Consider the following 27,682-nt stretch of genomic DNA (forward strand, 5'->3'; position numbering starts at 1 on the left):
AAAACTAAACTACAAAGTACCTGGTCACGCTACAGTTAAATTAAAAACGGAATGAAGGAGATTACTGTATAAGAAACATTGGAGTGGACATCTGTAGAGGTATGTTTGTAAAGGGACCGGTATTACTTACATGTATACACATGTATATGAAGTAAACCGATCTATCCTATTAATGGCTATGCTACAGAAATCACCAACATATGGCTTGTGCTAACATCCATAACGAATGGCCACATAATCAAAATTCGCACGAGCATTCGTACTACAGAAAACTATTAGGTTGATGAACATTGACGCGAATAGAAAATTGATCTCTTAATTGAGATCTGTAGTAAGATAAAGTGGCCAAACAGTATTACGGCAACGCGCTATGTTCCTCGATAATCGATAACAGTACATCTGTGCAAACCATTCCGATGGCCATATACGGGTTCAGATGTCTTGGGTTAAGTTTCATAGAATCTCATTAGCTTGATGTACTTAACAAAACAAAACAAAATCTAAATTATGGACTTCATCTGCAGGAACGTTAGTTAAAAGAAAATGCTTTAAGGGTAATAATGTTCAATCCTAGGCATTTTTTTCGAATTTCACTGAAAACATTTATTTCAAACTTACTTCAATACGTCATTCAAACAGCGGGTCTTCTCTCAATTGAGTGATAGATAACAAATCTCTACAGAGGTGTAAGTATCGCGGCAAACATCGTTTTCGTTCGCATACACAGTATAATGAGTAACTGTTGGAATACTATACATTGGTAATGGAAAATTCTGCCAACCACCAGACGCGTTCAAAGGCGTAGTTTTAATTCAGATTGTATTTGTAATGGAAATCCCAATACCATTTACTAAGGAACAAACCTAAAAACTGAAGGCATAAAACTGAAGGCAGGATAACACGCTTGGTCTAATAGATCATTTTCTCTCTTTGGGAAGGGACATACATTTATCAACCTGAGTCTTAAGATTCCTGAATTTATAACACCAAGCTGGCCAAGTTATTCATGTTCTTAATTATAACAGTGGACTGATTATTTATTCTCCTCATTTTCCTATATTTCATAATCAGAATCAGGTACTGAGGTCCATAAGATAAACGAAAACAACAACACATGAGTGTGCACATTCGTGAATGAAAGATACAAAATAGGTTGAAAATGCTATTTGTTCAATTTTGACAAGTCAAGTAAGATATTTGAAAAGTATATAAATAATTACCTTGAGACCAGAAGGAATATATCAACTTCCAAGACGTCATACACCTATGTTAAATGTTTCTTGTCATATTTCAGATTAGAGCTAGAGTCACCTAATGATGTTATTTCCTTCTTTCATGTGAATTTTTAAATGTACGCGTTACTGCTAAGTGGACGTTTGCTAGTGATATAGATCTTTAACATTCAGTCCGAACCTCAAATCCATATGCAATAATTTATGAATAAGATATGAATAAGATATATCTTTATTTAACCAATTTTTATTTAATGACATATTATATTTTTTTTCAAATTGTTCCTTATTTTTTTTTTCTTCAATACAGATAATTGATGGTATACTTAATCCATTTCTTTAGTTAGATTGACACCAAAGGGTTTATGAAAGTCAGAGAAGTCAACTTCAATGGTACGTGTCAAATTTTAACGTTGAGTTCATATAAAGAGAAACAGATGAATATAATTCTTGTTTTTTAAGGATTCAATTTTACAATAGCTGGGATTGCCCATTTGTTAATTTTGTCAAGATCTTTGTGTGGTGTTTGGCTTTAGAACAAGTAATATATGTTATGTGGTAGGACACTCGTTTATTCATTAGAGACACCGTTTGTGATAAAATAACATGAGGGGTAAACACGTGTGAAAACTAATTTACTTTTATAATTGTATCAATGTTCCCTGGAGCAAAAGAGTTGGGAGTGACGATATCTCCTCATAAGGATACTGAACACTGTTGATGTGCGATAGCGATATGTCAAAATTAACAGTGAACACTCTATTTTGAGGATATGATACGGTGATTATATACATAATCGCCGGAAGAGTCCAAAGAAGGCGAATGTAATAACGAGTTTTATTCTTCAATTGCTTTGTTTTCATAACATAAAGAAAGAAATCCATAGAAAGGACTGAAAACAATGTCAGACAGGACGGGATCGAGTACGGTACTATTTTACCATATGCCGAACCAAAGCATGTACACTGCACATTTATGAAAATTTGAACTGGAACGATCCAAGTAAAAATACAATCGTTTTTTGCAGTTGTGACTTTGTGATACCATCTTGTGATTCCCTGTGACGTCACACTGGGTGCCATTACTAGTGTATTTTAAGGTAAAATAGGCATGATGGTGTTACATTGCATATAATGCACAGGAGTATACAAATAGCTCTGCGATATCTTGCAAACTTATGGGTCACGTGACATATATACCTTCAAAAAAATTCAATAGTTGCAACTGCATTGAATATATAAAAGGCCTACTGTATCACACTTTTGTTAGATAGTTAAGATAGCAAAAACGACTTAGGTTCATTTGCAATACACAACGATAAACACAGAATATCCGTTCTGTATAATGAGATAAAAACAGGAGCTGGGAAGACACCTAAGAAAACAAAACGATATATATATATATTAGACTGACATGATAAATAAGATGAAATATGGTATTTTAATGTTGTTTACTTCTGTATGCAGAGCTGTCGGCAATGTCAACGAAACGACTGAGGCAAACATACAATGTACCGCGAATGGATAAATTAAAAATAAATAATTTGCACTGCCGTTTCATTCATATTGAAATACTCCAAAATTACTTCCTTTTATCGAAACACAGACCTGCTTGTTTTATGACTTGACACAGTTAACTATGTGACGGTTCTCTTGTTCTATTACTAGTAAAGATGGCTACAATTTATTTATTCTTACCTAATTTGTTTACCGCAAAACTTATCAACATACCAATATTTGGTATATATTGCATGTCTCATAACTGTGAAGATATTTTGATTTGACTTTTCAAACAGATTGTTTTGATATTTTAGCGCAAGATACACACTTCTTGTTTCATTTGAATAAGATTGATTATTTGGTAAGGTATTTCACAATCATGACCTATCATTACATACATTTGTATTATATCTTGCGTAAGGTGTCATCAGACATTTGTTTTTTGTGTGTATATCGATATAATGGAGCATTTAATGCAATAAAATAGCAACAACAATCTAATTTTGACAGTGTTAAAAAAGATAAGTTCGCTTTGCCATCCTGGTAATCATTTTCAATATAATCAGTGAAGTTTACTTGAAATAAGTAATTAACGTTACTTCATACGACACATGTGGTTAAACTCATTTTAACTTAGCACTTCATTGTATACAAACATATTATAGCGTTTATCAACAACAACAAAAGATTGTTTCAGGCAAGTTTTTATCTAGTGTGTAACAGTGTTACGGAACATGTCTTACCCACGGAATTAAATAGTACGACTCAGTGCTCGCGAACGTTCCGCCAAATCGATGAAGAGTATAATGGGTCATTTTTAAATGCGGGTCGCAAGTCCACTAGGTTTTGGTAAATTGAAATTTACTGTTTTTTCTGATTTGTATATTGGAATCCATTGATGACCTGTACAAACACATGCAATTCTTTTTGACAATGTGTATATATGTTTATGTAAACTTACAAGCTCATATTAAGCAAGTTAAATCGATCGACTGAGTACTTGTATTAGTCCATTAATGTCTCTGTGCGTCTTTATTAGTACTTTTGAATCCACAGTTTACATTAACTAGAACATTTTAGTCCATTGTGCAAATGTATTACAGCATTAAAAACACATTTTTATATAATTATTATTGTGAGAAGGTTAATATGGACAACTACCGTCTGCACAGCATGCATGAAACGGCTTGATATTAACGTTTGAAAATATTACAAATATCTATATATATATATATATACATTCTTCAGAAATTGATCAACTGATCGAGTTAACGTTCACATGCACTAAGAAAGGAACCTTCAAACCCTCAGCAGTTTCACAAAGATACCATATTTATGACGACAAAAGGGACGCTATAGCTTTGCATTTCATACATATATATGCTTAGATCACAATTTCGAAAGAAATATTCGGATATATATCATATTTCATTTTTCTGAAAATTCATTCCTATTCCATTTGAAACACTAGGTAAACTGAGCATTTTGTGACATAAAGCAATGTATTGGATGTCTAATCTAAACCGTAATCAGTCAACTTAAATAACGGCTTTAGAGCAACTTATGACGTCTTCATAATGTGGGATATGTACCACGTGATCCGGAATCATACATCACTACTAACACCCACTTATTACGCCGTATAAGGCAAGTTAAATTATATACTATGAGCTCATCCGTATTGCATCAAGGGGTATATTTGACTGTGGGAATACACAAAGAAAACTCCAAATCTCATTATGACAGGATTGTTTCAAGACATCGACAGTGATACAAAAATGTATATGCTCGGCATCGGTGCATTAGATAACTTCCCGTTATGAAATATGACACTTTGCAGCTTACACTTTTCAAAGGAGATGTAACCAATATTTAAAAACCTATAACGTACAAATGTATATTAGATTTGAAAGCATATCTCTAACACACGTCTTTCAGGAACGTTTAGATATCAATGCGAAATTATTATTATAAAAATAAAGAAATTTTGTCAATAATTTTATAAAGGTAACCGTTCGAATTGACATTTCAAAGCAAACCAGAAAATGAATTGTATCAAGCTTCATTAGTTCAATAGTACAAAATGTCAAAATGGAAATACATTTTTGATAATCTTAATGATGGAATTTGACCAAAAGATTGTAAATTATAGAATGTCTATGATTACTAATGTATAAAGAACATATCGCTGCAGATACTGTCTGAATTTTAAGTAGTTTAAACTAAAATGAGTATTTAACTTAACGTTCGTCAAGCTAATCGAACTGATACAGCTGAGCACGGGACCAAACTAATTCATCTAAAGTCTCGTTTGGTGCCTCTGTAGTTCCAGTGGGGTTTTACTGAGGAAATTAAAGTGTTTTAATGAGTTTAACATTAAATTGCGCAGAATTTATCGGTTTTCCCGTTAGAAATAAAGCATTTAATCACATTCTTAATGGATGTTATTTAGAGCTAAACGTAAATGGGTGCACTTTAAAAGAATGATGCTTTTTGATTTTTTTTAATTTACAATACAAATGTTAGAAAAATATGATATGATATGTATCTTACTTTAATTATACATAGAAATGACCCTGTGCAATGATATACTGTCAAAACAGGAAGAACGCATTAGTAAGTGACAAATCAAACATGACGCCTAGGGTGTAGTTCCTGTTCAATTACAGATGTTTTCAGTAGGGAATACATTTCTACCGAATACCAGACAACATTTAAAGCCCCAGACTCAATCTTGTAATTTCTTCAATGCAATCAACTTCTTTCATATTTTCTCTTAAACATTTTATTGTTAAACATTCAAAACCGTTTGATCAAAGTTCACAATGCTCATTCCAGCTCAAAATTGAATTATATTTTTGGAATAGAATTAACTATTTTCCAATAGAATCATGGGAATTAAAAAAAATACCCCCGTGTAGACTTCAACCACATGCAATTTTTACAATACGACAGGGATGTATTTTATAAACGTATGGATAATACACACAACACTTTCACACAGTTTTATATGCAGTTTCGTGACAAGCAGTATTCAAAAGCGTAGAGATAAAACATTTCATCAACAGTCTCGACGGGGTATGAATGTGCACATTCTATTTTATGTAGAATGAAACAAATCAAAAGCCCCCTCCATCGCCACAACACCCTTTCCCCTTCCTTTTCAAAAACAAATAATGGAGAGATATTTTCAAAGTTACTGTAAAAAATCAATAAGGCTTTGGCATTTCACACACAAATTGTTTTGGTACCACAAACATAATTATAATCTTTTCGTGTAATGGGTTTTAATGGGTTTTAATGGTTTTTAATGGTTTACCATGTGTTTGCTACATGTACCCCCTACAGAACGATCCCTGTGTGTGTGGTATTCAGTGTAAACTATATCTCTGACTTTTTCAACACGTTATTGTAAATGAATATCTCTACAGAACTTCACAGTTTTCAATGTTAATATTGACATATACCAACCGCTTACCGATTTCGACTGTTATGTCAAACGCTGCATGGTGAGGTTATGCTCAGGAGCCATTAAGAGTACCTTATAAATGTATATCGAGGTAAAATCATTAAACTATCTTAAAGAAGCTGAAGATATTCTGTGGTTGCTGGTAGGCTTTGTTTTTCAATAAGATTGCAATATCTAACGATATCTATACACCATACAGAGGCATTTTGATGGATACCACACACATTGTAAACATGTACGTTACTAATTCCTGGGTTAATAGCTGTTCCATTGATAGTGTTCATGATGTCTATTTATTTGTTTTGATGTACAATTTATTATGGTTTTAAGAATCGATGTTAAATTTTGATGTTTCGACATACAATGCTTCTGTTCTATCCTACTGTATATTCTTCAGAATCACGGCGACAAGTATTGTCTCAAATCTGGTAACCATCGTGCTGATATACAGCATGTTTGTTATCAAAGCGATTGTTTGATACCACAGCTTTAATATCCTAGAAAAAATACAACTTGATTTAAGAGACGACTGATACCAATACGCGATAAAGATACAGACAAAGCAATACAGGCGCCAACAACTGTTCTAAAAAATGCAGGGCTTTCGTGTACTTCAATGGGCACCGGACATGATGTTACCCATTAAAATAAGGTAAGTGTGCCAATAACTAACCATCTAAGCCATAATGTAGTATTTGTAATCTAAATGTATGTGACCCTGAAATCAGGTCATGATGCAGCCTGGCATCTCTTAAAACTAGCCAGTAATAGTTTACTCATAGATGCTGGTACCTTCGTAATAATTCTATAGGAGATTTACACCTTCTCTGGAATAGACCGACTTTAGTAAAACGCGAAATTGTATATGATATATTTTGTTGTTGACATGATATAATAAGGGTATGAGCAGTTCGTATTCTAAACAAACCATAAATTATAACTATATTGGGTTAAATTGGTGTTATTTTGGTAGGTAATTCGATCACATTGCGTGTTTTCCCATTTACAATTTTACATTTAAACCTAATAAATTTAATTATGAATAGGGAGTAAAATAAATTTCCCTATTTCGGATGTTCCCTAAAATTAGATATAGGAAGTGTCATGAAGAGATTATTCAGAAATGCAAGAAGTTTTCTAATTCCAGTGCAAGTTATTTAAAGAAGAGCACGTGTCAATGTAATTAACCAACCTAATGTTAAGTGACAGATATTATAAAGGTGTGAGTGTGACCCCATGCTGGTTTTGTCGATAAACGAGAGGAACGTGTAATGCTTAATTACAAACTTGTGTTTTTAACAGCATGTCCTTGTTGAAGGAGTATATCCACCGATTAGGCTGAACTAACTTACATCTTTGAACCATTTTAACGTGCCCATTGGCAAAGTCCAACTTAATATTTTTGAAATAACAGTCAGATCAGTTTCCCATGTCCTTTATTTCGAAGTTTTTATTATTGTCTGCTTCAGATATGGTCCAAGCTTCAGACTAAATGGAATCATATAAATACTTAAACAAAAAATGAATAAATAAAAATTCAGAGTATCGACACAAAGGCTCAAGTTTGGAATTTAATTATGACACAAAAACATCAATAGAAACTAAGAAAACTGAAAAAAAACCGTAACCAAATCCCATGAAAGTCCCCAATAGCCTTTAACCTGTGTTTTAGCATTCCTAGCTGTCGGCATGGTAATACATACAACTGTATTAAACAGTGTAAATCGATTGGTATTGTAAGGGACTGCTGTATATATGATTATTGGTATATTAATGCAGAACTAAAATGGTGAGGGTAGTCCATTGCACGTTCTGTAACATGTACCACATGGTCTAACGTGTCCAACCTTACAAAAAGTGATATGTCTATCCAAGGTCGGTAACACATGGAGATACGTGGAAACACGTGTGTTCCGGAATGCACGGTTACTCCGTTTAACACATGTCTATGATAGATTGAAGCGTACTACATGAAATACCCTGACACTGACGACCCCTCTGCTAATTGGCTTAAGCTATCCCATTTCTCATCCGTGTACCACCGTGGTCGTTTGTACATGTAACAGGATGCACGTGCTATGTGTATGCAGCGCGCGCGTGTGATCTAACGACGCCTGAGACGCTGGCGACAAGTTATATGAAATAAGTACATATGCAACGATCAACTACCAGTTGATGTTGAAATATTGCTTGTTAATACAAGTATCTAGTATTACTAGATTCCTCCATTATTATTTAATATATCTATACATTTAGAGCATTATTTTATGTGGTCTATATTGGAATGGTCAAGCAACTCTTAATCATTATTGCTCTTCAACAATAGAAATAGTACTTCTAAGAAATTGACGTACATTTTGAACAACTTCCCAAAAAATACATATATGAATTTATATAGAATAATCTTCAAGTAATCTACATATACATGGTCTTAGTAAGTGTTGTCTAAAGTATCATGTTCAAATAAAAGGCTTTACAGAAGAAACACATATATAAACCAAAAGGAATTATGATTACAGAGACCTCCTACTCAAATGGAATATATGAATAATTTGATAAATGAAACCGATAGTGTAACTGGTATTGGAAATAAAATTCGCAGATACAAAAATGTGCATCAATTTAATATAATTCCACATATAAACACGTTTGCAGACCCTCTATACTTATATATAATAAGAGCGTAGCTCTCGGACGCCGAACCAAGTTGCTTCCCCTTGCTACATTTTGCCTTTATGTTTTTTCGTCCGGAAGTAGACGTCCAGTCGGGAAACATGAATTGTATCCTTGAAGCAAAGACAACTGTGTTTCAACCATTACATGAACATCTTCATATAGTGAAAACGATCTTCATGTTTTATTACTTGTGTATTGAGATAAAAACTAATATACATTCTGAATCAAAAAGTCTATCACATAAAGTCTGATACTAACAGGCATGAAACTTCGTTCGGAGGATTATCATACTATGACCTCACAAACACATCATAATCCATCTGCCTTCATCGGTTATTTCCGTAAATTTTAAAAATAACCGGAAAATTATGATGTCCGTTGGATTTATCTCTTAGTCGGCGCTTCAAGGTTTTTTTATTTCAGTTTTTGTCACTGGCACAAAAAGTAAAAATGGGGAGATTTTCCGGAGATCCTTTTTGTCATCAACCAGGTTCTGTTAATATTTCTACCGGGAGATATCTTCAAAAAGAGCCGACATTAAACCAATAGGTCAACGTGTACATTTATGTTTTCATCATCAGCTTTTGATTTCCATTTGTTGAGAATATGAACGAACAATTTAACATTTTTGAAAGTCTGGTTATAGACCAACGTATTACTTTTCACAACGCGTGCTGATTTATAACTAGTTACAGACAGAAACTGTTACATTCTATTTGACATCATTACCTTGGTGACAATTACAAAGTTTGATATTCAATACGGTGTTTTAGGATGGAACAATAATTGAGACTACATATCGATATAACGACGATCTCTCAGTTACATTAAAGAATCACAATGTTTCGTTTTTAAAATTTTAGTTTTTAACTAACATCTCTGTATATTTACTTAGACTAATTGTCAAATATGTAATATGCACTTTTTCTATAGCAATTACCAAACAGTTTTTTCCCAAACTTATCTCAATCATTCTTTTTGTGTCCTGACGGAAGCACGCAGAGGATTAAATCCGGCCATCTTGGTAAAGACGAGCGCACTGTCCACTGGACCACACGACCCATCATATACGTTACGAACAAGAACAAATATCTACTTTAGATTTGACTGGAAGAAAAATGGCGTTATTGATGTTAAAAATATATTGTGAATACATTTTTACCAATCATCAATGATACAAAAATCTCGGGTAAACCGGGGCAAGTTCGGCCACCCCTGATATTTTTGTTTTGAGTTAATATTTACATCTTTAAGTATCTTAGCAGTTTAGTTGGCTGGGCATTGAACGAAAAAATGGCGTTTTACTTTTGAGAGAGTAGAAAGAAAATCACGATCTCGCTTCTAGTTATGCGAACTTTTTGAAACGGAATTGCTACCTTTTAACAGTCAAACGTGTGACACACTGACAGCTTCAAATGATAATACATAAAAGCCAAGCCATTCAATTACTACCATATGGCTGTTCGATAAGAATTTATAGAAATATCAATTTGGGCCTGAACAGGTTCGGCCAATAATACCGTGGCAAGGTCGGCCCATGTAGTTTTAAAACACATAAAACGTCGTAAAATTGGCGGTAAAATCTGATGTTGCATACTTTATGACGTCATAATTAAGCTGATTCCAATTGGGGCCGAACTTACCCGAATGCCTGTCCCAACTTACCCCATGACAAAGCTCGTTCGGCCATCCGATCTTACGACAGGAAAAGATAAATAATGTTCAAAAACGGACGTGCTGTCATACTTCCTAGAACGGACTTCATTCAAAACAAGGGCCGAACTTGCTCGGTCTCCCCTATTATTATGTCGTTAATCTCATAAGAGCTTGTGCTTTATTGTTATTCCTCGACTTGTTGACTTTAAATAAAGTTTATCTTATTGCATTCTGAAAGCAGTATTCTGAATCAGTAAATATCAGAAATCTATAAAAGCTACGTACTTTTAAGGCGTTGTCTTTTCATATTAACTCATATAACTGCTGAAATGAACAAATGCAAAAATTACGGAAAAAATCCATAATTCATAAATATTCACATTATTACATCCAATTCTTGAGCAAATACTATTGTCATCTGTATGCCGTTGGGGTCTATGTACGACGTGAACAGATCATACGGCAGTTTTAGTACCTGTAAAACCCTTGGTTTGGCAAGCAGCTCAGACATTGTATGAATCTTTCAATGAGCCAACAATGAAATGTTTCTCATGAAATGTTTGTAACAAAATATGTACGTACAGGGGAGGGATTTAGCCCTCAGAGTAGACATCATGATTTTGTAGATTTTACTTACAGTAATCCCTTGGGTTGGGTGAGGGATTTATACGTGTGTTTTTAAATCAGATATTACAATACTTACTCTCTGAAACCATTTGTATTGACTATAGTTTGCCAAAATATCTTGACATTCACGGCAACAAATGTAAAAGTCCTTCTAGTTGATATCCCCAAATAGTATGTAATACCACAGAGAAATACACAAACGTACGATATGCAAGACAAAATCTACCATTTGACCTACGAACGAACCGATCATTTACCAATATGGTACAGGAATGCATTCAATTGTTTTATTCAAAACCCCCAAAATTATAATACTTTTATAACATAACTCCAAATCTGTACTTGTCGGAATTATTAAAAAAAAAAATACAAAAAAACATACGTGTACAAATATATCAACCGACCAATTATCAACTCAAAAGACAAGAAAACAGTCAGAGAATACCTAAGTGTCAGCAAAACCCTAATTTGAACTAAAAACTAGTAAAGCAAGGATAAAAATGAGCAAAGGAACGATTAACGTGGAGGTCCTTTCCAAGTACAAAATGTACTAGGACAATGAGACCAGGTGTTCCTGAACGGTATGCGTATTTTGTTTCACCGACGATAACCGCCATGTTTAGTTAGGTCAAATCCACGTAATGTCACGTCTTCAAAGTGCACTACTTAGCATAATGAAAAAAGATCGTCCATGATATTTGTAATAATAATATCAATAATATACAACATTTATATAGCGCCCTATATAATTTGTAAAATTACTCTAAGGCGCTTTACAACATATGGATAATAGTAATGGTTATAATTGTGAAAACAAACAACAAAGGCTTGCAATCACTTTCATACATTTAACAAGCAATATGCACATAATTGAACAAATAAAAGGGTGGTATTTACATGACGTCTTTGCAAAGATTCTAAAATGCAGACGTGAAAAGGTGAGTTTTTATGTCCCTCTTGGATTTGGCCAGGGTATTTGACTTCCTAATAGCAGATGGTAAGCTCTTCCACAAAATAGCCGAAACCCTCCCAAAGCATCTGTTTCCGTAGGTCACAGTACGAGATTTTGGGACACACAACAAAGATTCTGACTCCGACCGCAGTGATCTTGACGGCTGATACAGCGTAACAAGCTCCTGTAGGTACTGGGGAGCTGTTCCATTCAGTGCCTTGTATGTGTATACCAGACTTTTGTACTGCGACCTGTATCGTACAGGTTACCAGTGCAACGAATAAAGCGCAGGGGTGATGTGCTCTCTCTTTCGAGTACTAGTAACTAGCCGTGCTGCAGTGTTCTGGACCCTCTGCAGACGACTAGTTAGTTTGTCAGATGTACCACAGAGCAAAAATGTATATCACAAAAGTAAACAACATATTGCAATTAACGGAGGGGACACCAAACGAAATAGGAAAACATAATGAACCCTTCAAACATAATCAAACATATACCCTCCGTCATGACAAGAAGAAGACATGTGGGTCTTCCACGATATAAGACATATACATGCTATCATCTGTGACCATTTTACATATGTATACCCATCTTCCTAAAGAAATGTTCGGAATAACGACCATTATATCAATTGAGCTCTAATGAAGTATTTTTAGTTGATTGTTATCATGATCGTTGACATTTAGGTATATGTTTTTAAGTTATTATTTTTTTTTTTTCAAATTTAGAGCTTCACTGACGAATTGTGATGTGTGTTAAACATGACAATATGGTTTGATATAAATGAAAAAAAAAAGTTTCGTCCATATTTATTCGCGAGAGAATCGAACCCTAAAACACCTTTCTCTGGAATATTTCTCAGACAATTGCATTTTGCAGAGATACTGTCTCAAGCGCAAACAGTGAAAAGTAATTTAGTGTTCGATAATATACTTTATTAACGAATTTACGTTCTAAAATCGCTAACCAATCAGTTGGTGTATGTTTGATTAAATCGATCTAACGTACAGATAGTCTATTTCAGTTCATTTGTCCTCGCTGACAAGTATACTCTGAGATTACTTTCCTCAGACCTGGTTTAGGTGATTGGGACTTAACACCTCTCAAGCCTATATCTTCGAATTCCGGGAGAGCTAACTTTTCATTAACTTGATGTTCAGACTAACTTTATGCATCATGGACATTGGCCTAGTTATTCGACTACAGGTATAACCATGTTTTAACATACTAACTGCCCACCGAATCAAAATATGATATTTGATTTTCATTCATATCATAATGTTCATTTAATATTTTTCAGTTACTTTGTCAAAATGTTTATTAATGTTACGGATGCGTAGTGCAACTGTATTCAACAGCTAACCGGACTATATGAACATTTTTATGTATATGTGAATATAGTGGGAACAAAAAACGAGAAAAATATTAATGGATAGAATAATATGGTTAATTAGTTGTCAGGATCTGGTTTGATATAATACGTATATAATATTCAGTGCAAATAACTCAGATCTGCATAGCGTGGACGTTTGCTATATGAAACGACAATAAACATATTTCTGACATGAAACCACAGTTATATATTATATGTTATTAAATGCCACTGCATGCGATTCTGCATCACTAGGCCTGTTAGCCATCAATAGCATGCACTCAACACGACTCTGCATTTTTCATAATTGGAGAGAACAAATGTAGTGCTGATATATGCATATGACATATACACAAATGACGCTGTACTGTGCTGAGGAGGTTTTGTACGGTTTGTGGGATCAAGTATTATCTCTATCAAATTTCCCCACAGACTAGCTCTAATAACTACCAATCGATTTGAAAAACGACTTAGAAAAACGGTCTCAAGGGTACTGAGAGCGACCAAGACAATCGTTTGAGCTACCACAAAAGGAAACCACCTCTGACATTTTTGTAATTATAAACGATCGCATTAGCTTGCATACCTTAGGGACGACGCCTTGTACACATGCCAGATGTTGAAAGTGGTGATGCGTTTAATCACCTTCTAACAATACTTTATTATAGCGCACGGTAAACGAACGTTGCCAATTTTAAGTACAGAGATTAAGGTAAATCGTATGGTATAGCACTACTTTAACTTCTACCGTACTTATCAATAACAAGGATGTACTGTTAATGTAAAGTTTAGATGCTTCACTGTGTAGTATTGGTTGTGGTTTCGCGTCTTTACAACATAGATAATTCCAAAGAGCAGCGATGTCTACTGGTGTTGTGGCTTCCCTTGCAATTCAGGATTCCTGTCTATGACAGCCGTATTTATGTATGAAGATATGGTATCCTTAATTTTCTTTTGAATTTAAGTTCATCATGTTCAACGTACTACCACAGATAATCTGAGAGCATTATGCAACAAATAATTGTACATGTACATATAAGATGAGGGTAATGGAACATGACGATAACGAAACATGTATAAGTGTAAACTCTGCTGACCTAAGGTTGAGTGTCAATATACATCAATTCGAGCCCCGAGCTACGCAATTGTGTACATGAGATATCAACGAAGTGCCAGCTTCCTAAGTATAGTACAGGATATGTAAGAATATAAGAGGCTGCCACTCAAAGGTAACGGAATGCGTTTCCTGGCTTCTTTTTGATCATGACGAAAAGTGCATAATGTCAATTAAATGAATGGCACATTGATACGGTTCATATACATATAATGCTAACCTATCACAGTTCATGTAATCTAAAGGGACAGACAATGACTACTATCGAATAGGAGAATGCATTATTATTGTCGTAGCTTAAAGGGAACAGATATCGAGCAATGAACAGTTTTTATCGAAAAGTATTTTGTATTTTTTCTTTAAGTTCGACAATTATCGGGCTTGATGTAGAACCGAGCCCAGCTGCATAAGAAAGAACAAGTGTGTACTTTGAAAACTGTACGAGGCAAACGAATTATCTACAATGCTATAAAAGTGTCATGGTCGAGCCGCGGAGACATCAAACAGTCATAAAGTACGTTCGTTCGTTTGGTAGGGTAACTTAAATCAGTAGTAACAAGGGGCCCCTTGAGAAAATTAGACACTTACTACGGAACACTTAACCTCTCTTTTATTATAATTGTTAAACATATACCGTCAATACAATATAAATACAGTAGCACATTGTTAATCTTCCCTTTGTATGTTTAACTGTCTTTGAATTTACACAATTATTTTATATTGTACACCTCATTTTATAAGATATTGAATATTTATTCCATTCAATAATGCTAGATTTTGCGATTTTTGTATATCGTTAAACATTTTTTCAACATTGTTTCACTGACGCTTTTCGTATGTATGCAAGTACATGGAAATTGGAATTTAATCATTTAAGCTGAAATGAAAACAGGCGTCAGAATAGGTCTGTAAAAGCCAACAACATTCAATATGTATGAATATTCTATCGTATGTACAGATTTGCTAATTTTTCGGTATTCAAACGAAAAGGCCAAACGATCCTTAGCTAATGTTCCTCTCACGCATAGCCGTTCCATAAAAATTAACAACTAAAGAAATATTCATTTCAATTGAGTTTATACATATATCTTCTTGTTTTTTAAAAATGACCTTCGAACACCGCTTGATACAGGAACAGTATCTCGCCAAGGGAAAACGCAGGTTGTGATAGCATAACATTACAGAAGAAGCTACAATTATAATGATGGCGCAATGCATTATGGGATTGCATTGTCCGGTCAAAGTGTATGAATACAGTGAAATGTATATCAACCAACGAAGATGTTCATGTTATGATACTGATATTTGAAAAATAAAAAAGGTTTAGCAAACACTTTAATCTGTTTACGAAATGCATCAGGAGTGATGAAACATCAAGGCATCGTCGAAAACCGTGCAGTTCAAACGTCATTATTTGAACATTGTGTTATTGATGGCGTTATACATATCAGGTTTTTAATACATATATTATAAAAATTGACCAATAGGCAAAATTGTGAAAAACGTTTGGATAAATAATATCGTGAAATACTTTTCACAAACAAATAGGATGTGATAAGCTTTGGTGTTATAATTAATTGTTGGCTACAAAATACATCAAAAACGTATATTATACACTTGTAAATTTTAAAATAAATTTTAATAATCCTTTTATATGCCTTCCAGCAATTTTATTCATTAAGCTACAGCATCTGTATATCAATTTCACATGTTGCGTTATTACCATTATTAAAAGCCCAACGCCTTAACGAATCGCTGATGACTATTCAGCAAAATACGCCTCCATGCATAACCAATAATAGATACCGTACGCTTTACTTTTGATAGTTTTTTACAGCCTTGTCATTAGCTAGAATCATTCAGCTGTGACCATTGACGTGTTGTACTCTGACAAACAAAAACGCCAGTCAGACGAGAACGACGTATACGGTGTAGTATTGATCCCTATGAATTATCTATAGACATGCTACAAATGTATATGTGTAGAGGTAGGTTACATTTTAGTCGACTGAGTTCGTGAACTATCTCAACATGTTTAATATGTATTCATAAGGAATAGATTACTTTAGGTAGAAACTATCATTATTATGTTAAAGTACGGCATAATTTATTTTGGATAGCAAAGGTAGGAATATATGTTTCTTGATCAGACATTCGTTAAAATCAATTTAATAACGGTGTCTAGGAAGAAACAATAATCATACGTTATGGCTTGCAAAATAGCCATCTGGCTAGAACGATATACAAGCTATTTGTATTGCTATCAGGACGTGTACCATGTTACTGGTTTAATGTCGTTTTATTCACGACGGATTTCGCCTTTGGAACGCAAGGGAAAAATGAACATCGCCGATCTTGTTTTACTACTTCTTTCTTTTAATAAAAATAGTATCTGATAGTGAATTTCATAGTTTACATCGAAGCACTGAAGGCTGCTATCGAGGCAACAGTAGAATAGAACAGGCAATAACAGTATCACCAACACTTTCTAATAATACTTAACCTCTCTGTGAGCACCTGTATAAGGTCCCGAGCGTTATTTCTCTTATTAAATATACGGGATAATACTCGTGATATACAACTATGCTATGTCTGGCTTTGTGTACCTCTACCATTATAAAATACATATAGGATATTGCAACAACTGTGTTCATTTTTCAAAAGATTTGTTAGCTTGATTGTCCCGTACTACTAGTATATTTGCTATACAATTGTATATAGAATAAAGTAACAATACCTTGTAAAGGTAAGGTAGACGAGAAAGTCAAACAGATAATGCAGAGGTGTCGGCGTTTTTTATGTGACAGGTTTATGAACAATTCGTATTTTTTCCATGATTCTTTAAAGTTCACAATGTATATTGGTGGTCCGGAAAATATCAGAACCGAACACAGAATAATGGTGATTGAAAAAAAAATCGTAATATCAATATAGAGTGTCTGATATTCCTGCAGCCAACAGGAGGGCGTCCTGGATACACATCATGGAGAGCTTGGCTGCTGTTATTTGCTGAATAATGACACTAATGTCAATCCCTTTTGAAGTATTCCATGTCGATCTGTGCACTTTTATTGCAATGTTAGCCAATAGAGTAGACCAGATGTCACTCGCCTTCTGGTTTGTCGTGGCATATATAAATGCCTTTAATTGATTGAAAATGAGCATTAAAGCGTTTGTATATAGTTTGGTTGGCGATGTGTACGATGTGGCAGATAAAAAAAAATCAGAGCGGAATGAAAACGTATTAAAGTTATTAGTGACATGTTGATGAAAGCATAAGGCTTGTGCAGGAAAACACACATTGTCATTACGCCACATCGGATGAGGTATAAATGGTAGTACTATATATTCGAGGCACTACACAGTTATTGAGGCTGTATATCTGTTCCAAAATCAACAAAGCGATCTACCGTCTACTCTGGTTAATTAGCGTAGGAAGTGAATGTATTTCCACTGCAGATATATAAAGATTCAACCTATTTGATTATTAAATAGCATGCACCTTTACTGTGGCTAACATATATGGCATCGATTTGTAAATGCGTGTTATTATTTGCAAACCACTTTGCCGCTTTTTGCAACTTTAAAAATGTGCTTTATGGGTTTTAAAATGTTGGAAAATATGCAAGTGTATTCAACAGCCAAGCAGAGAAGCTAGTGATTGCATTTCAATGTTAGGGTATAATATGATTTAGTTACTGCAAATATCATATAATGTCGGCCCAGAGAGTCAGAACAAATACTCCTTGTCTCAAGTAAATGCCTAGAGTAGTATATCAACATAGTTCGAGTTCTGGTAAAGATAAGTTTATAATAATTATATCAGTATCTTGTTTTTCATAATCAAGAAGAGGGTTGGTACCGTTATAATGTTATACAGCATACTGTTATTTTCACCGTGTATCTCCACAATTACATCAGTGGTGTTATATACAGATTAACATGAGTGGGTCATATTGAAGCAGGAAGCTCCTAGATCCGACTCTAGAGAACATCAGCCCTCTACATAATATTGCTCTCATAGTTTGATATCAACACACCTATCAACGGTAAGACGTATCAAGCACGGGTAACAATAACACGTCCTGTAAATATCGTACTGGCGTACAAACGTTGTTTGTATAAGACATAATGTATTGCCACTATATCCAGTTATTAGTTTACCATTTACACGTGTGTGGCGGTAAAGCCATGACTCAATAAGCAATCGTCCTAGTCCAATCCCATATGGTAAATAAATTAGATATTACACATATCTATATTGCATGAGGCAACGAACTTAGCTACATTAGGAATATTCAACACTAAGAAATACACACGTTCGCACTTTTTCTTATCAATATTTATATAATTAATGTTTCATTATGTGATATATATCGGCCTCCTATGACCTCTCTCATAAAATTGTTGAAATTTCATTTTCAACATACGAAGTCCATTTGATAATATGAATTAAAAGTTATTCCTTAATATTGCATCCGATTTCATTTGCAAGAAAATGTCTGCCTCCATAACGTTGTTCCTTCTTTTTATTCAATTGATGCAAAGTTAAATAAATATTTGAATTTGTAGGAAAACATAACATGTGTACCATATACAGCGTTGCATTTGGTTACATTAATGTTTATATCGTAATTGCAGTCGGCAAAACATGTAGTTTTGAACATTTTGGTCATCGAATGTGCATACTAACCCTGTTAATCTGAAATATTTACATTACTGTATAAAACAATATCTAAGTACTTGTGTGTATTATGGCTCGTCAGGATATCATTGTTTACATCCTCCGAACGTCACAATAAAACGTTTCCAAACATGTACGTGTCAAACCGCCTTGTATGCCACATGAATTTGCCAAAATATGTACATATCCCTCTAGGTATCCAATGTCACAACGCTTCAGACACAAATGTCAAGCATTGCATATTTAGTATGTATTTGTCGTCTGACACCAGTCGCTGTTGACATGCAATGAGCATGCGCAGATCTCGAAAAACAGCTAATGTCAAATACAAACGCACGCATGAGCTTGACAAAATGCAACCGAATGATCTAACCGAAAGTATTGCGTTCTGATGCTGACCATTATTTACGAAGCAGTGCTCGAGAGTAAAATCATCTTTCATTGATAGAAAAGTGACATTTTGACGTTTAGGATTTATTTTAGTATTGACGAGAAACTTTCTGCATTATTTAAGTGAATTCCAATGTGTTTATGCTTGATCTGTCTGACAGTAAACTAATAACAGGTTCTGTGGCAGTGACTCTAGGTGTTAACTTTAATTAATAAAAAGGCAAACGAATAATTACATACCTTTCGTTGCAAAGAACTGAAGAACAAACCAACGTACTACGAAACAGTTACACTTCTTAAGGATAGAGTTAACTATAGGTATATTGGTGGTGATTGTTGCTGCATGGTATCCCGACCCCACGGAATTTTCCTTGGCGTCGGTATTAACTAATCCGGTGACAGCCGTATTCATGACTGCAGTTGTACACAAAACGGTATAAATTCCTTCTTGCTAATATAGCACAATCGACTTGTTTTCACAACCAATGTACACAAGGCACCCGCCACATCATATCAAAAATCGCACTTTCATGCACTGAGAAAAAAACTCCATCATGGAAATATTTGTAGTATTTTCTTGACACATTACCAATATATAATGGAAATGTATGTGTGATCTTCATCTATAGTACATCCCCATGGTAAAAAGATCCACTTCCAAAGATGATGAATAATGACATTAAATGTTGGCGGTTAAAACGTGTGGTAGCATAACACGACGGTGCTGCAAGGACGGTGCCCTGAGGTTGAGTTATAGAAATACACCGTTCCACTAAGCACCCTACGAGGACAAACAGGGACTGTGAGAAAAATGGAAACCAATCCAAGGCCAAAATTGCAGTGTTGTTTAACACCCAAAAGTACTCCGTCACGATGCTAGCCTCTCCTCTCCGATATTGGAAGCACGTGTACACACAGTCATGGCTTACTGTCGGGGTGATTATTTCATCTAATAAATGCACAGAAGCCCTGAAGATTTTTATTAGTATTTAGCGATGTTTCTGTAGCGCTCACTACCGCAGACCATCCTCAACCTGGACCCATAGGTGTACTACATGTAGAGCGAGACGCTTCAGGTACTCTTGTGCACAACGACTTTTTCACCAGGTAGAACACATTTCGAAATTTACCATCAACCTTAAAGATTTGTTAGCATACATACGTTACGATTTTTTTATCAGTTGGAACACATTCCGAAAATTGCCACCAACCTCGGTGGTTTGGTTATGACTCTTTTATCAGTTGGTACACATTCCGAAATTAGCCATAAATAGTATGGCTGATGAAAAGCAGGCGTCCTATATAGGGAAATGCATTGTTATGATCACATCAAGAACGTGGACCAACAAACAATGACACACCTTTGTATACGAGTATTGATCTCGATAGTCACTGAAACAATACTCTAGACTACCAATACATTCCAGCAGTAACCTTCTACCCCTTCAATAATTAATTCTAACCAGCAAAATTACACAAGCATGGTAATTTGTTAAGATCAATAACAATTTCATACATATACCATGACCATACAGTTACATTGTTATCAACTGAATCCGGTATCAGAGGAAGCTCTATTTCAGCTTATAGCTGGGGTTTTGCAGGTTAATGAATACACTGTGATCAGTTGAGCTGAAAATATATACCGATCAAAAACTTATCATTTGCTTTAAACGTGGTGCAATCAGGTAATAAGAGTTATGGTGTTGGCTCCGAGTTTTATTTCAGAGTCATTTGTCTGTTCCCCACGACTGATATGGTCTCCGATGCGGGGTTCCAGATCGCACACTATGACGTAATATCGATTTCTTTCAATTAAATGCACGTGAGTCAATTACAATACAATCTGATAAGTGTACACTTCTGAACTATCCGTGTGACAGCTGCAGGTCCTCGTACATATACCACTTAATACCGACAGTTATTTGCAGCACCGTTTATAATGTATAACTATTGCGTAATTCTAAATTGATAACGAGAACATCTTTTTCGTCTCTTGGTTCCTGTATTCAAATAAAATCGAAATACTGCAAAGCCGTCTGTATTTTATGACAAAAAAAAATGTTCTAAATCTATTTGAAGATTTTAAAATGTTCACACTCTGTGACCGACTTCGCATGTGTTCCAGACCTCCTGTTTAACCTCCCCAGTCCACATTCCCCCTCCGTATCTCAGCCCCCAAGAGAAAACAAAACCGTGTGTCAGTATCTCCTTCAATTCAGTTCAACGCACTTTTCATTGTTAAGCACATATATTGACAGCGAGAGTTTGTCAATGTCATTTCACAACAGTCGCAACACTTTAAAACAGGACGATGCATTTTATGTGCGGAATATATAGTATATTTTTATTGGAAAAATCAGTAAGCAAATGACTCATGGAGAGATAAAAATTAAACAAAGTTATTTCTTTATTCTAATATAGATATATTTTATTACTTGCATTTACCGGGTATTGTTTATCCTAGTTCGCATGTATTGTTACAGTCAAAAGGTATTACTTAGATATACTCTCATTCCTAGAGTAGCATTGGAATCGTTGCTTTCCACACGTGTATACCATAGATACAGTGTTCACTGTAACAGTAGCTTTCTGTTTTTACAGTCCTCGTGAACAGTTACTGTTAAAAATCGAATGAAACAACATGATGATGAGCATTCATCTTCCTGTAATTGACTGGTTTAGGTCATGTCGATAACGAGACTCATCCAGGTTTCCTATGGGAAAGGGCACCATGCGGATCGAAACACGAGAGAAGCTGTGAACAGTTAATGGCGACCATTCACTCTGAACAGTATTTGTTCAACTTCACAATCTACCAGGTATCAATACTGCCTGTTTGTACGGGAACTTAATAGTACGAACAACCGTGCTCGCTTGTACCAGACTCACCATTTCTACTTTGATCAATAGCCTCTTATGTATGACCGTATTACACGTTATAATTATAGAGCAAACAATGAAGCCTATAGAAAGCACTTTACCTAATGTTGATTAATATATAGAAATAAGGCGCTTCCGTGTGCGGCCCTGAGTTAAATGACACCTCAATTATCCGTGAAACGGCCACATACTGTTCTGATAATGCTCCCCCGTCACTAGGTTGTTACAATGTATACTAATATATGGACCCGATATAAATACATCATACAGTTACCGCATTGATGTGAATTCTGAATCAAGAATCATTCCAGATCTTTGTTTTAAATGATCTGCATAAGTTACATATATGTACCATGCACCATAATAACACAAATTATTCAGTAAGTTCAAACATTCTTTGTATTCAATATATAATCTTTTCATTGTACGATCACATTTTGAAAAACGAAGTGTTATATGTGTATAACTGTATATGATGCAATGCAATACATGTCTGCATGCCGCATCTATTACCAAATGTAATAGGTGTAATCAACTATATGTTACCTATATCCTATGAGGAAAACTGGTAGGCTCTTCAGGTGATTCTCTTATTCCGCCAGGTTTACCGTAATCTTGATAACCACACCTTTTCGACAAGCTTCATAAAATACCAACTTTACTCATTCCTAATTTGTAATTGACCAGTATTCTTCTAATTTTGAGATTCATTCTTATTTTTATTAATTTTTTCATTTGTGTTCCTCCCGTTCTGTTTCGGCATCCTTTTGAGATCAAGTTAACTTTTAACCGTTCTTTACGGAGGCACGGTAGTCTAGTGGTAGGAAGCCGGGCTCGTGACTGAAGGGTTGCGGGTTCGAGTCACGGCACGGCACGGCATGGCACTGTGTTGTTTCTTTGAGCACGATACTTTATTCCGCTTGTTTGAGTCTACTTAGCTGTAAATGAGTACGTGGTTGGGAAGAAATAGTATTGTTGAATGCTAGCTGTGAGCGCCGAAATGGCAGCACCGGCTGTATGCTCCCCATGGAGTTGAGAAAGATGGTGGCTGGTTTCAAAGGCCCCTTAACCACGGGTTTTAATTTGTGAACCGCTTTGAGACGACCTACGAACTAGGTTGCGATAAAGCGGTATATTCGAACCTCGAGTTATTCTTATTTTCATCATTTGCCACCATAGTATCGACAACTGAAAGATACAGACTACCATGTATGCTCTCTTTTCTTCTAGCTGTGTTTTCTGTCGCCAGTTGCATTCTATATGCAAATTGAGGTACATATTTGCTAATTACGCGGAAACGTTTTCATTGGTTTGTTTCATAAATATTTTTTGATTAATATCTACAAGTGTCGACTGAATTATTCTTTGAGCGTTAGTCTGTTTTCACAATAACATTGTAGTTTTTGCAATGTTAATCACGTACTGAGTTAAGATTAATGTAAAGATTAAATCTGGTTTCAAGTATTTTGCCCAAACAAAAATATTGTCTGCTGTGTAAATCGCCCAAGTTATGTGACGTTTCGGAATACCTTTATGACTTTACGTGGATTTACGGATGTTTTATGTGTAAACAGTATTACCCATATATAGCAAGCGTCATCACTATCCACAATATCACTATCGGGTCTGGTCTGGTGCTTGTACATGTATAATCAACCTTACAAATTACGACGAACTCCAGAAAAACTCTAATCATTTATTGCCAAAGCCGCTTATCCCATTGCATCACAACGAGTTTACGTCTACAATACAGTACAAGACCTGATATGGATTTGCATTGACAATGCTTACCTATAATCCAATCCTACATTTGTTATTACTACTTCAGTTTGTCTCGGCTAGCAAAAACAGAAATGTTTGTTGAATTAAAAACGAGTTTCCTGGACATTATCTGCAGCTTTAAAGTTTGCTAATCGGTATAAGTGGTGATGATGTCACTTTAGACAATTCTTCTTAACACATACTTAATTCGAAGCCAGTTCCTCTTTGCATGACAATACACAAAGCATATTGTTTATTCACATTGAATCGACATTTGATCGTTTCTGTGATCAATTCCTCTTTAATTACTTATATTTCTGTCTATTAATGGAAACACGTGTAAATATTACTGAATTACCTGAGCTGACGTCCGACTTGATGTGATACTCTCTAATCCATTATGACCGTATCACGGCAACACAGTGGTTAATATATCTGTTACACACGCATTGAATTAGCATTACATCTCTCAAAGCAAGGAAGATAGCACAGGCCTATTCAGAGCTGTCCTTAGTAGGTTGCCGCCTGAACTGTTCTACAACGCATCATTAATCCAAAGGACTAGTTTTATTTATTTCCGTTGGGAGTTTATATATACATTTGTTGTACCTGCATTTCAAATACTTAAACGATATTGATCTCTACTCCGCGACACAGTTGACATTTGAATTTTCTACATTGTTTCTATTTGTTCAAATTAGAAATATTAAATCCATAACAGTTTCATGCGATATAGAAATATGCTTTTCTTTCACCAAATATTTACCCATAGTATTTATAAAAAGTAATACAATAATTATGAAGAAAAATATTTACAGTAGTCTCATTGCACGGAGACAAGAATGAAATGTTAATAGTTAAATGTTAGCACGGTAAATATCCCGGTGCGTTCGTCAATTGCAGAAAGGAAATAAATGAATATATACTGTATATGTAGATTTGGTAGGACCCTTTCTGACATTGTATTATAATGACATATCAATCATTATGTAGCTAAACTTTAAATGTACATGATTAAGCATTGAAAGGAACTGAGGCGATATGGTAACAAAAACAGACATCACAACGTCGCTTAAACGGAGCCGGAAACAGATACAGGTATGCATGGTGTTAAATAAACGCAATGAAAATCTGATCAAAGATCCAGTCACGTCACTACGCATATAACACTCTACCAGACGTATCATCACCGTGTAATGGTCATCTGCTCCATTATACGTCATAGTGTTATGGAGGAGATACCAAACACGTTTTTCTTATAGACAATTACTAACACAATTTCACAACCAAACAAAGCCATCGTTGTTAAAATCCTGGTTAGCTTCATGGCTTGTTTCCTCTAGCATTTTTTTAACGGAAGATGATAAAGCCATTATTAAAGAAATAAAATGCTGAAATCAAAACCAAAAATAATGTAACTTTTTTCAATATACTTGTCAGAAATATTGATTTTGAAATTTGAGCAAACGATGCGTCAAGCTACATGTAATCAATCATTGAACCAACCGGAGAATTAGGATCTGTCATTTGAGATCATGTTTCTCACAAATGAGGAATAGATTGCGAAAAAAACCTAACTACATACATTATTTTGATTGGGTTGAATAACGGTAAAATATCTGTTAAAAAGATTTTCTTGCAACTTTCAGCCCAATAAACATACAAAAGACGACACTAGCAAGTAGTAAAAGACATGCACCAGCTGTACATCTAGAACAGTGTTATGTTAATCACGCATTTGAGAATAATGATAGTTCAGATTGATCTGCAGAAAACATTCGATATCAACATTTTCTGTGGGTAAATTACTACTGTATACCAAATTAGGAATTGCCACATTAAAACTGTCGACTTAAAAATGGCGCTTTACATACAGGAACCCATTAAAGTAGATTGTTTTGTTACATACAATGTATGACAGAAAAACGTAATACAGTTATATAAAATTATAGCACAACAAAAAGGCAAAGGCAAGAATCACATTACTTTACATGTAGATTTACATTAAAAAGAAATTACAAAATATGTTATTAAGAACTAAGCAGGTAAGTTACTAAACGCCTCTTAATCAATATTGAACAAGCAAATTCGTGGAATTTATATCCCCCGCTTGCAGGACATATTGTCGGTTAACTTGATTGAGGTTAGGTTTAAACATGTGAGTATCGTGCTGTTGAGACAAAATGTATAGCTTGAAACTTGAAGAAAAAAAGCCCTATACCTCATTGATTATCTGTAAAAACTGAGTCGGATGTGCATACGGAATTTGGTTGAAATATCTGAACAATATCTACACCAATTATCACACGAAAACCAAAGAGTGCCCGAGATGGGTGGAAAGGCAGAGGAACACAAACATTGTTATCAAGTTTGAAGGATTTTGGATAATATTTGTTAATGAACAGAAACGGCAGATAATGACGTTTTTCGTTATTCAAGGGACATAACTCCGCCAAATCAAGTATGCTGAAAGTGGTCATCAAACTTGACTGAGCCGTTAAGGCATTTAACCCTGTGACAAAGTTTGAAGAAAATTGGTTAAAATTTGTTGTAGTTATTGGACGGGAACGAAGCACGGCAGATAATGACGTTTTTTCATTATTCAAGGGACCATAATTCCACCAAATGGGGTCAAATGAAAGTGGTCATCAAAATTGGCCGAGTCCTTAAGCATTTAACCCTGTGACAAAGGTTGAAGGAACTCGGTTAACAATAGTTGTTGACACAAAAACGGGGGATATTCTGTCTGTCTGTCTGTCTGTCACGCTTCGTTTCCGTACAATAAACTACAACTAATGAAAGGGACGAAGGTATCTAACTAAGAGGAACATGCATTCATGTATTTGTATGTTTGGCTAACATTGTCCTAGCTGTATGTTTCTTTCATGTCTCACATATCTACAGTGTCGTACAAATCTATTTAAGACCGTATTATCAGTAACTAGACGCAATGACCTCCAAACAATCGGACTTTAATCCGTAACAAAACAATATCATGAATGTAATTATCGGAAAGCAACGTATTCATGAAATGGCCAATACCAATTATGTAGACCTATGGAAAGAACCATGAAGACGCAATTGGGCTTGGGCGATTGGAGTGATACGCGTCTTCTGTAAGATCAAAATCACATACATGAGTATGTACATGTATAAACGTTTCCCAGCTATATACGTGTTTACTGTTCAAACAAGACCGATTGCCTGATGTGTTACATAATTTAGCTGTCTTAACACAAAGATCCTGGGAGAAGACCACTGCTGGTGATATGCACAATACATGTGAGTGCTCCTACTACTACCAATGTTAACACGTTAATTATCATGTCACACTTCAGAATTTCCAGAGTGTAAACATTGGTGCGTT

At 35.0% G+C, this 27,682-nt stretch overlaps 1 protein-coding gene across 9 annotated transcripts in view; it reads right to left on the reverse strand.

The window, feature by feature from the left end:
- Positions 1-27,682, reverse strand: part of LOC110449220 (Kv channel-interacting protein 4-like) — a 500,831-nt gene that overhangs the window by 294,453 nt on the left and 178,696 nt on the right. The window contains exons 1-2 of one of the 9 annotated variants that reach the window (XM_021495924.1): positions 19,912-20,751; positions 4,358-4,360 (exon numbers count right to left, since the gene is read on the reverse strand). The exons of 6 other annotated variants lie outside the window; for them this stretch is intronic. In XM_021495924.1, the coding sequence (XP_021351599.1) occupies positions 4,358-4,360; positions 19,912-20,083 (175 nt within the window). In that variant the 5' untranslated portion in view covers positions 20,084-20,751. Of the gene's footprint in view, positions 1-4,357; positions 4,361-19,911; positions 20,752-27,682 lie in introns of those variants that run through there. 2 more of the 9 variants (XM_021495929.1, XM_021495930.1) reach the window with 2 other exon arrangements.

This window comes from Mizuhopecten yessoensis, unplaced genomic scaffold, assembly GCF_002113885.1.
Source record: "Mizuhopecten yessoensis strain PY_sf001 unplaced genomic scaffold, ASM211388v2 scaffold4535, whole genome shotgun sequence".
NCBI classification, from domain to species: Eukaryota; Metazoa; Mollusca; class Bivalvia; order Pectinida; family Pectinidae; genus Mizuhopecten; species Mizuhopecten yessoensis.